The sequence below is a fragment of the Xiphias gladius genome, chromosome 10 (assembly GCF_016859285.1).
Source record: "Xiphias gladius isolate SHS-SW01 ecotype Sanya breed wild chromosome 10, ASM1685928v1, whole genome shotgun sequence".
Taxonomy (NCBI): domain Eukaryota; kingdom Metazoa; phylum Chordata; class Actinopteri; order Istiophoriformes; family Xiphiidae; genus Xiphias; species Xiphias gladius.
Window position 1 is genome coordinate 3,461,157 of NC_053409.1, and position 12,319 is coordinate 3,473,475.

General features: G+C 37.9%; 1 protein-coding gene across 3 annotated transcripts in view; it reads right to left on the reverse strand.

Annotated features, from left to right (window-relative positions):
- The window catches only part of setd3 (SET domain containing 3, actin histidine methyltransferase), a 41,547-nt gene that overhangs the window by 25,894 nt on the left and 3,334 nt on the right, over window positions 1-12,319 (reverse strand). For 2 of the 3 annotated variants that reach the window (XM_040137016.1, XM_040137014.1), the window contains exons 2-4: window positions 11,293-11,416; window positions 1,455-1,547; window positions 995-1,143 (exon numbers count right to left, since the gene is read on the reverse strand). In XM_040137016.1, coding sequence (XP_039992950.1) covers window positions 995-1,143; window positions 1,455-1,547; window positions 11,293-11,395 — 345 coding nt within the window. In that variant the 5' untranslated portion in view covers window positions 11,396-11,416. The remainder of the gene's footprint in view (window positions 1-994; window positions 1,144-1,454; window positions 1,548-11,292; window positions 11,417-12,319) is intronic. The other variant, XM_040137015.1, reaches the window with a different exon arrangement.

Genomic DNA, 12,319 nt, shown 5'->3' on the forward strand with positions numbered 1-12,319 from the left:
AATATAGGGATGGGAAGTAAATGAATGATACTCTTCACTCCCTTGACAACTACTGTCAGCACAGGGACCTCTGCCATTTATTTTCTAATATATGATCAAATAATCACACTCTTATGTCACTGTAGATCATACCATAACCAATCAAAGCCAACAATGTATTAGTCCTACTCAGTTACTCAGTACTTTCTGTCTTCCCTACTCTGTTTGCGGCCTCAAGCCGCACGGATTTTCATGGGATTAATTGACTACAAAAATTTTGAACATCAGCAGACTGGTCCTTTAAAAATCCTTATGAAAAATCAAAAATAAACAAAGTTGTCACCACTGTGTTGAGCTCACCTTGATGTCTCTGGTGGCCCGCAGTCCATAGCCCTCTGTACCAAAGTTGGTCACATTGAAGCCATCACTGGAAGCCCCGTTTTCCTGAGCCCAGGACATCAGGTCTGAGAAGTAGTCCTCTCTGCTGCCCTCAAACACTACTGACATACCTGAACAGACACACACGCACACACGCACACACGCAGACCAACATCATAAGCATTATACACGCTCTGCCAATCAACAGGTGGCAGGACCCTCCTCTAATTTAGCCAGCAAACTATACTGTGAGCTAGTACTGCTCCTCAAACAAGAAAATTCAAAGATCAGATTTTTAAATGTAGGGATGGGAAGTAAATGAATGATACTCTTCACTCCCTTGACAACTACTGTCAGCACAGGGACCTCTGCCATTTATTTTCTAATATATGATCAAATAATCACACTCTTATGTCACTGTAGATCATACCATAACCAATCAAAGCCAACAATGTATTAGTCCTACTCAGTTACTCAGTACTTTCTGTCTTCCCTACTCTGTTTGCGGCCTCAAGCCGCACGGATTTTCATGGGATTAATTGACTACAAAAATTTTGAACATCAGCAGACTGGTCCTTTAAAAATCCTTATGAAAAATCAAAAATAAACAAAGTTGTCACCACTGTGTTGAGCTCACCTTGATGTCTCTGGTGGCCCGCAGTCCATAGCCCTCTGTACCAAAGTTGGTCACATTGAAGCCATCACTGGAAGCCCCGTTTTCCTGAGCCCAGGACATCAGGTCTGAGAAGTAGTCCTCTCTGCTGCCCTCAAACACTACTGACATACCTGAACAGACACACACACACACACACACACACACACACACACACACACACACACACACACACACACACACACACACACACAACACACAAACACACAAACACACACACACACAGAAAATAAATAACTAATTTCTATATGTTTTGTTCTACCACATGGATCTCCCCCAATCTGAACCTCAAACTCACATTATGTTCAGTTACACGAAAAAAAGTATTATATTTCTTTGAAACCATAAAATAAAATCAACAATTTCATTACTTTAAAAAAAAAAGTAAAAAATGTAAATGTTGTTTATGTGCACATGTCCTCACCCTTCTGTTTCTTACGGATCTTCTCCACCAAGCCTCTGATCTGGACGTACTCTTCCCACTCTTTACCAGCAGAGGGTGCTGCACTGCTACATTCTGGGAAAACACAGGGCAACCATTACATCACTGTCTGTGATATTGTGTTAAATACCTGAGGTATATGTTTCTAGCTTGAGACAAACTGTATGCTTTTTATTGGTATTTTATGGTATGGTATTTTATGGTATTTTATGTGGTATTTTAAGAATACCACAAGGAATGTAATTTAATACCCATTTAACAACCATACTGTCCAAAGTATGAAAGCACAATAGAAAACCGGCAGGGTTATGGACTGAAAATCATGTATTATCATATAACATTTATTTCAGTGGTTCCCAGCAGAATATAACAATCATTTTGAATTATATAAACAAAAAAAAAGTTCTGTTTACATTGCGTTACCCACCAAAAAGCACTGTGTGTATCTTTGAGTTTTAACAAAACTGTTGAATGCATTTCCTTTCTCATAAAACATTTGCAAAGGTGATTATAAAAAAAAGGATTTTAAATCCTGCATTGTTACCATTCAGGTTTACTAGCTAACAGTCTTCTTCTAAAGGGAGTTTTATTGCCTTCATTATGAGGTGATGATATTCCATCTCCCATAGCATCAGTAGTGACAGTGTTTGACTGACCATCTAACTTTTAATTTAGAGGTGGAGAACATTTCCCGATAGCCACAATTGAATACCGAAACACTGTACCTCAGGAAAGTTTAAAAAAAATTTAAAAAAAAAAAAACTCATGAATTAGATTCAAGAATTTCAATACCTTCTACTGTCTCTTTTTGAGGGAACTGTATTCAGGGCTTTTTATCACTTTTTAACAGCTGCATATACTGTACATATTGCACACGCTGTTGATTTGATAGTTATGACTGGATGAGATTTGTCATCTTTGGTACCTGATCCTGCAACATAGTAGCAGCATGTGACTTGCTACTTTGTTTCAACTGTAAGGATATACACCATGACAGACGTAGACATGACTGGCAGACTAACATGCTTTTGCTACCCTGAATGCATGCATGTACGGACATGTTCACACACATTTGTTGGTACACATGGTTCCTGTAGACATGGACAGATGATGAACTTTACATCACACTGATCATTACAGCCACATGGATGTGGAAAGTTTGATTTGGACTGCAAGAGGTGGTGCTGGTGTGGACGTGTTGCTCCAGGTACAAGTGAGACAATAGTCAAGTTTCTTTCCAAATTAAGCACAATTTTCCAGAAAATCAGCAAAGAGAGAATGAAGTCTTATCTGTTGCATGAATATGAGTTGACTAGTTGATGGAGATAAACAGCTGGTGGAGCTAATTCACTAGTTGGTGCCATTAAACATCTGCAGAAGAATAGATGAGACACAACAAGATGAGGTCATTAGAAGAGCTCCAGTCAAACTTCAAACATTGGAGAACCATATGATGGAAATCTGACATTTCTGTTTGTTTCCTGTATTAATGCAAGGAAGGTTCCACTCTCCTCGTCGCTCCACACAGATCTGATGTTTTCGTACGTTCATTAGCGTTTAAGTCTTATACTTTATGTACTGTATGTTATCATTTACACCACTCTATTTGAGTTTGCTTTTGACCCACACATCAAGTGTTACAATTTTTGCCTAGTGTAAAAACATTGGTGGAATATTTCCAGTTGTTTTGTTTTTTTTAAATTTCCAGTGTTTACACCCAGGGTGGAATGCAAAAACTGAAGATGCTAATAAAAACATCTGGATGGAAAAGCATGAAGTCCAAAGTCATTCGGACTTTGGAGACAAGTCAGACTCCAAAACACTACACAATGGTTTGGAATACCACAAAGAAGGATTTTAGAACACTAGGACAATCATTTTATCACTTTAAAGCAATCTACCAGGAAAATGTATTTGATTGGCCAACACAGCCCCTTGCTGGATGACACTGCATTGCGGTTTGGCAAAAGTTGACTCAGGTTTGGATTGTTTGTTTTGGGGGGGTTTGTTCGTTTTGTTCTAGCATTCTTTGTGGGCATCCCAGTTATGTCAATGCAGTGATCTCAGTGAGATAAATGAGGGGGCTAATGTCAGTGTGGATACATTACTGTGGAATGAAATGGGGATTCAAGAATGACCAAAAACGCTCCCGTAAAGTTAACAAAAAAAAAAAAACCTTAACAGCATCCTGACAATGTAAGATGATTTGAACTCATTTACTGCAGCACATAAAGCACATACACTCAGCAAGAACTTTATTAGGAACACCCTATTAATACTGGGTAGGACCTCTGTTTGCTCTCAAAGTTTAGTCCTTAGTATAGATAAAGTAATTATAGTGATTTCAAAATTCATGTGGATGTTGATAATGATAACCTTCAAACTGCGTTTCTCATTATCAGACTCAATTGGCTACGCTCAGAATGTAAATAAACCCACTCACTGTTTTAACCACACCCTCAACCTCAGTCTGACTTATGGCATCAATTTGAACATATAGTAGTCTTTCCACAGAATCCTCTTTTATCGGACCATTATTTAATAACTTTTGAATTCCTGTTACTGGACTACACGCTTTTAGGCAAAAATGTCTATCAGATGTCTGACAGTGCTGTAGCTAAATTTAAGGAACTGATTCTATCAGCACTTAGTTCACTGCCATATTACAATATAATACAGAACTCCTATACTAACTTTAGTCCCTCCCAAATTTAACATCTTATTAATAGTGCTACATGCTCAATGAGAATGACACTTGACTCTATTGCCCCTCTAAAAAAGAAGATAATAAAACATTGGACGTTAGCTCCATGGTTTAAATCCAAAATCCGTATATTAAAGCAAACTACGCGAAAACTTGAAAGGATATGGCATTCTACCAAACTGGAAGAATCCCACTTAGCTTGGCATGATAGTCTTAAAACACATAGGAAGGCCCTCTGTAATGCCAGAGCAGCCTATTACTCATCTCTAACAGAGGAAAATAAAAACAACCCTAGGTTTCTTTTCAGCACTGTAGCCAGACTGACAGAGAGTCATAGCTCCATTGATCCATGTATTCCTATAGCTCTCAGTAGTGACGATTTCATGAGCTTCTTTAATGATAAAATTCAAACTATTAAAGACATATTTCACCTCCTCCTGTCCTCAACCAGCAACGATTTATCTTCAAACTCAGGCACCTTAGAAACAGCTGTGCAACCTTAGACAGTTTTTCTCGCATCGACCTTCGTCAACGAACTTCAACAATGTCTTCATCCAAACCATCAACTTGTTACCCTTAGTTAGCACATCTTTACTAGATATAACCAAAGTGTCTTTATTAACAGGCTATGTACCGCAGTCCTTTAAAATAGGTGTAATTAAACCTCTTCTTAAAAAGCCTACTCTTGTTCCAGATCTTTTAGCCAACTAAAGACCCATATCTAACCTTCCCTTTCTCTCTAAGATCTTTGAGAAAGCTGTCACCAACCAGTTTTGTGACTGATAATACTGTATTTGAGGATTTTCAGTCAGGATTTAGAGTGCATCATAGCACAGAGACAGCACTGGTGAAAGTTACAAATGACCTTCTAATTGCATCGGACAAAGGACTTAGTCTCTGTACTTGTCCTGTTAGATCTTAGTGCTGCAGTTGATACCACTGACCATCATATCTTATTACAGAGACTTGAACATTTAATTGGCATTAAAGGAACTGCTCTAAGCTGGTTTAAATCCTATGTATCAGATCGATTTCAGTTTGTGCTCATTAACGATAAATCCTCCATATACTCAAAAGTTAGTCATGGAGTTCCACAAGGTTCTGTGCTTGGACCAGTTCTATTCACCTTATATATGCTTCCTTTAGGCAATATTATTAGGAAACATTCTATAAACTACCGTTGTTATGCAGATTATACCAAATTACATCAATCAGTTAGCTAAACTTCAAGCATGCCTTAAGGACATAAAGACTTGAATGACCAGCAACTTTTTGCTGTTAAACTCAGACAAAACTGAAGTTATTGTGCTTGGCCCCAAACACCTCAGTAACACATTGTCTAATGATATAGTTACTCTAGATGACTTTGCCCTGGCCTCCAGCACCACGGTTAGGAGTCTTGGAGTTGTCTTTGATCAGGATATGTCCTTTAATGAAACAAACTTCAAGGGATGCCTTTTTTCCCCTACATAACATTGCAAAAATCAGGCACATCCTTTCTCAAAAAGATGCAGAAAGATTAGTCCTATGCTTTTGATACTTCTAGGCTGGATTTTTGTAATACCTTATTATCAGACTGTCCCAACAAATCTTTAAATACTCTCTATCTGATCCAGAATGCTGCAACGCAATTACTGATAGGAACTAGGAAAAGAGATCACATTTCCCCTGTGTTAGCTTCCCTGTAAAATTCAGAATAGAATTTAAAATCCACCACTAGAATACTGCACTCCCAGAACACACGCTTGTGGTTTCTAATGTCTCCAAAAGTAGAATGGGAGGCAAAGCCTTCAGGTATCAAGCTCCTCTACTGTGGAACCATCTTCCAGTTTGGGTCCGGGAGGCAGACACCCTCTCCACATTTAAGAGTATGCTTAAAACCTTCCTTTTTGATAAAGCTTACAGTTAGGGCTGGCTCAGGCTTGCCTCGAACGGCCCGCTAGCTATTCTGCTATAGGCCTAGACTGCCAGGTGACTTCCCACGATGCATCAAGCTACTCTCTCCTCCTCTTCCTCTCCATCTGTACGCATTCATATCGGATCAATGCTCATTACTAACTTGACTTCTTTTCTCTCCTGTAGTTTTGTGCTTTTTTGTCTCTCTTGTCTCTCTTCCTGTCACTTTCTGCAGGAACTTCTGCCCCTGGTGCTAGAGAGTCTGGATCTGTGACAGCAAAAACAAACACCCCCCCCCATCCTCCTGCTCAACACCCACTGCTTCAATTATTATGATTATCATTACTATTATTATATTTCGTTTTATTAGTATTATTATTCATTGTATTATTATGATTATTAGTTTTATTATTAGTGTTATTAATGTTATACATCTTTATGTTATATCTGTACAGTGCTATGTTCTCCCTCCACCCTTTCTCTCTCAACCCAGCCGGTTGGGGCAGACAGCCGCCCACCATGAACTGGGTTCTGTTCAAAGTTTCTAGCTGTTAATAGGCATTTTTTCCTTGCCGCTGTCAGCAAGTACTTCCTCATGGGGGAATGTTGGATCTCTGTAAATGTAACTATAAAGAGGACGGTCCTGCTCTATATGAAAAGTGCCCCTCTGTTATGATTTGGCGCTATGTAATTAAAACTGAATTTAACTGAATTGAAGTCAGCATTTTTCAATGGAATTGCATTTGTGAATCTCAAATACATTTCCACACAAAGTTCTTAAATGCAGAAGGAATGAGCACTTTCCAGTAGATGGCGGTAATGCAACATCTATGTATGCCAACTACTGTTAAACTAAAACAGAAAAAGACCAAAACAAACACTGTCGAAGGGGCAGCAGCAGCATGGCTAGATAACTAGCTGCTACTATGGAGGAGTATGTCCTCTGATTACTTTTTTTGATAATGTACTTTATATCATAAAGATGTTTTTTTTCCCTCTTCATTTATTGTGAAAAGTCACGCAGGAGTCATAACTTAGTGAACATGAAAAGTAGACAACATCTGAGCTCTGCCTTTGGAACGAGCCATAATAAGCACCCCTGCCATGAAAAGCCCCCCTATTGCTGGAACACATATTTGAAGATACTTGCCTTAAAACAACAACAAAACATACACATAATAACCACAAGACCTTTTAATCATTTATAAATTTAGTAAATGTGAAAATGGCTCATGTTTTTCGACAGTTTACTACTAAAAACCTACACAAACCAATATCACTCATTCCATATCACATTTTCTTTAGAGTCCAGATATAATTTGAAAGTGAATAGAATAAAATATATTCCTATTTATATTTCTTATTTTTTTTTAATATTTATTTTCTTTGACTATAGTTCTATATTTTATGAATTCTCTAAATGGGGTATTTTTTGCAGGCATTTTGTATCCCCTTTGTGATCCACAGTCTATCTGTATATTTGCTTTCTGATGTTTTTGTCATATAATGATATAAATATTTTTAGAATTGTTTCATAGGCTTTGTCAATATTTTTTTTTCAGTATATACTTATTTCTAGTTTTTCATTAATGACTCATGTCTAAATCGCTTATGGATTCCAGCGTACAGACCTATATTTTAATTTATTGGCATCCTTATCCTTCCCATAATCACAGTCATAGATCACAAAAACTGGTAAATGGTCACTGACGATAATACTATGCTTACTGTGTTACCGGCCATAATATTTGTAAATGTATGTTATCTATTAGAGCGGCACAGTGTGATGTTATTCTACTGGTCTACTTATCGTTGAATATAAACTCATACTATACATTGCATCGATAAACTCATTTTATGCTTTTTAGGATTTAACAGGTCTATGTTGAAATTTCCACAAATATATGTTATTTCCCACTAGGAAGGTGTGACATCCATGAAACTTAATAAACTTATGAAAATTAGTCCTAGTATTTGGTGCTGGGACGAACAGAAAAAGGGTTTTTTTTTTGGGTTTTTTTGGAGGGTGGGGGGGTAATTTAGGATAATAAATTGAAATCAACCTCCCAAAAAAATCTGTTTCTGTTCGTACCAGTATCAGATACTTTTGCGAGTAGTTACACTATATGACTGATGCTAAGTGGAGTAATGTTCATGGATGTGCAGAAGGGTAGTTTAAACGGTCTAGACCTGATTTATATGAAAAGTGCCCTGATGTAACTTCTGTTATGATTTGGTGCTATACAGAGGCATGAAAAAGTCTGGGCACCCCTGGTCAAAATTTCCGTTACTGTAAATAGATATATGAGTAGAAGATGAACTAATCTCCAAAAGGCATAAAGTTAACTGCACAAATATGACCTTCTTGGAAGAGTCATCAGAAGAAAACCTTTCCCTTCTTCCTCACAACAAAATTCAGCATCCAAAGTTTCCAAAAGGAATATCTAAACAAGCCTGATGCATTTTGGAAACAAGTCCTGTGGACTATTGAACTCAAAATAGAACTTTTTGGCCACAATGAGCAAAGGTGTGTTTGGAGAAAAAAAAGGTGTTGAATTTCATGAAATGAACTGTTAATCATGGGGTGGGTTTGATAATGCTTTGGGCTTCAGTTGCAGCCAGTGGCACGGGAACATTTCACTGGTAGAGGGAAGAATGGATTCAATTAAGTAAAAGCAATTCTGTAAACAGACATGACACCATCTTGTAAAAAAGGTGAAGATGAAAGGAGGGCGGCTTCTACAAAAGGATAATGATCCTATACACACCTGGAAATCCACAATGGACTACTTCAAGAGCCGCAAGCTGAAGGTTTTGCCATGGCCCTCACAGTCCCTGGACGTAAACATCACTGAAAATCTTTGGATGGATCTCAAAAGAGCAGTGCATGCAAGATGGCCAAAGAATCTCAGAGAACTAGAAGCATTTTGTGTGGAAGAATAGGCGAAAATCTCCCAAACAAGAAGGGAAAGACTCTTAGCTGGCTAAAAGTGTTTACAAGCTGTGATACTTGCCAAAGGGGGGGTGTTACTAAGCACGGACCATGCAGGGTGCCCAAGATGGAAGTGAATCTTCCTTAAAATATTAAAGAAATGTGTCATCTTTAACCTTACGCCTTTTGGAAATCAGGTCATCTTTTACTTACTTAGCTATTCACAGTAACAGAAATGTTGACCAGGGGTGCCCACACTTTTTCATACCACTGTATACAGTTAGGTACACAAGTATTTGGACAGTGACAGAGTTTTCAGAATTCTGCCTCTTTACAGCACCACAATTACTTTTGAGCCTCTGAAAATGAGGGACTATGTATAAAATGGCTGTATGCAATATTTTTGTTAAACCCCTTGAATTAAAGCTGAAAGTCTACACTTCAAGGCTTTGTTTCAAATCCAATGTGGTGGTGTACAGAGGCAAAATTACGAAAACTGTCTCACTATCCAAATACTTATGGATCTAACTGCAAATAAAATTGACTTGAAATGACCTTTCCATAAATTGATCGAAAGTCAAGTCAAAGTTTTACTCATAGCCCGATATCACAAAATTTGTCACAAAGGGATATACATAAAACAATGAACAAAAAAAATTGCAACATATAGCCCATGTACACAACCATGCCCACACAAAACTAAAAACAAAATGGACAACTGTAGGTCTAGCTTTTCTTGTGGAGAGGGGGGCAACTGAATTAAATGCATCTAGCAAGTTGAGATTTCATTTTCAGTGAACTTGTAAAGACAGCAGGACAGATCTATGGTGGTTACAGCAGACTTGAGTTGCTCCCTATGTTCAAGAATGGTCAATACGACAGGTAGTGCAGGTTTCAGCTTGGTTAATAAATTGCCTAGACAGTGCAACCTTAAAATAAGAAAGCAGAGATCTGAGGGGCAGGCCGTGTGTGGGGAGATTGTTAGATTCAAAAAAGGCAGGCATTGGGTCAAGACTCGGTCGAGCATGTACCCATAGAGGTGAACACGTACATCAACATGTTGTGTAAAACCAGTAGAGTCTATGATGTCTTGGAAAGCTATAAGGAATGGTTCGGATTTGTCATCAACATGAATATTAAAATCCCCCATAATTAAAAGACTGTCCATTTATTGTCAATATGTCACAAAGAAAGGCAGAAAACTAAAATCATAGTGCATAAGTAGTATGTAAAGTGACATAAAAACTGTAGCGTTAATTTGGGTTTATCATTAACGATCTGGAGTCATATATAGCAGCTATGCCCCCGCCTCCTCTTGATTCACGTGACACTTGTAAACTTATATAATTTGGAGGTGATGACTCATTTAGGCTTACAGAGTTATTTGGCTTCAGCCAGGTTTAACATAATACCATAAAATCAAGTCTATGGTCATTTATCATGTCATGGATGAGCAGTTTAAAGTAATATTTTGCAAACTGGCAGGGGATGGAAGAATGGAGGGCTTAATGTAGATGAAGTTATTCTCATTTCGAAAATAGCATCTCTTATATTTAGCAAAATGGTGGAGATGAAGAGAGTTAGGGTTGCAGAGAGGAGGGGAGAGCTTCCTCCTGCCTTTCACCACCATTGCCCAGGAGGAATAGCCGGGAGCAGGATTAGTGTTGTCTTGTTGCGTGGTTGAAAGGTAGAAAGCTCGGTTTGTCGCTGGAGAAGATCCATGAGAGAAAACTGTGCCATGTAAACGATTTAACCTTGTTACTTTCTGACTGGGTTCTTTCTGCGCATGCCCTCCATCTTGACGTAAATGTTCGGGGACATACATTTCTCCACGCATGATGTATCACTTTTGCGCATGTCACACAGCTGTTCCAATTAAATGCATCAGGGCATGTAAACACCAAACTGTATTAAATCACATCCCATGTAAAAAGTTGACCTTAAATCTTCAATCAGAATGAAAAAACATGTGCATGTAACCGCAGCTAATGTGTGGAGTAAAAAATCTCATATGGAAAATATATTGTTATTCAGTTAGCTCTGTAAAACATAAATGAATTCCCAAGAAGCAATGAGGAATTAAACTTTACTCAACAATCCATTTACGCTCCAAATCTCCTAGGTCCCAACATTCCTTTAAAACAACAATGAATATGCTTTTTTCACGTGAGTTAGCATATAGACATCTCTGTGAGCAGGGGAACGTGGGATGAGTGAGTGAGAAAGATTTCTCCCAGGGGTAAAGACTGTGAAGGTAGACTGGGTGTGTAAGTTTAAAGTAAACGTACTCTGCAGCAGTTCGGAGATGAGGTTCATCATTTCTTTGGGGGAGACCACAGCGTTGGCTCCTGACCCCGACTTCTGAGTCTTCACTCGACTCTTCTTTCCCATGGTATAGAATGGACAACTGGGCTGAGAGGAAACACCATTATTACTGTTAGCATTTCATACTCTGACTTACTGTCCCCTAAACATTATGCTTATTTGTGTGAAGTCAAAGGCCAACACATTCTTTATTTCATATTGATTACACAGGTCATTACTCTTGTGTTTCAATTTGTAAAAATATAGTTTCTCCAATCTGCTCCACACCACAAAGACAAAAGGTAAGTGATCTCTAGTAAGTGCCAAGAGCAATACTTCACTTTTTCATTCTCTGAAGTATTTCTGAGAAAGACTTAGTGACAAAAGTGTACCATCTTCTTTTTTTTCACCTTATTTTGATATTGTCCCACACAGGGACCCATGTTTACTACCCCAAAGATGATTTCATTTCAAGCATTGGCTGCAGTATCTGAAAGAAGCCATTTGATGATGCTGAGCACAAATGTAGATGACAACAGATGAAGGTGCACCTCAAATGCTTAACAGTTCCCATGTTTTATCAGATAATGTAACATCCTACAGTATCACTAGTAGTGTCTTGAGGATGTTAAGGCCAAATAACTAACACATTAAAATATATGATGAAAATGTCTATAGGACCTGTAAATAAATTCATTAAATAAAATGATTTTTTATGAAAAAATAAAACTGCTTTGTGTGGCTGGCCAATAATTAAATATTACTGTTTATTAAACTTTGGCAGAATTCCATCATGCTTATACTATCTGATAATCGTATTTTTCTACATATTCTTGATGTCCACGTCCATGCTGTGCGATGTGATTAAAAATATGATTAAAACCTAATAAAGGTTTTTGTTTGACACATAAAAAGAGTTTGGTCTCATGTAATGCATAAAAGTGGAACACAGCTCATTACATTCAAAATCAGTTTAAATATTTTACATGTATTTTTCCTCACAAATGCTAT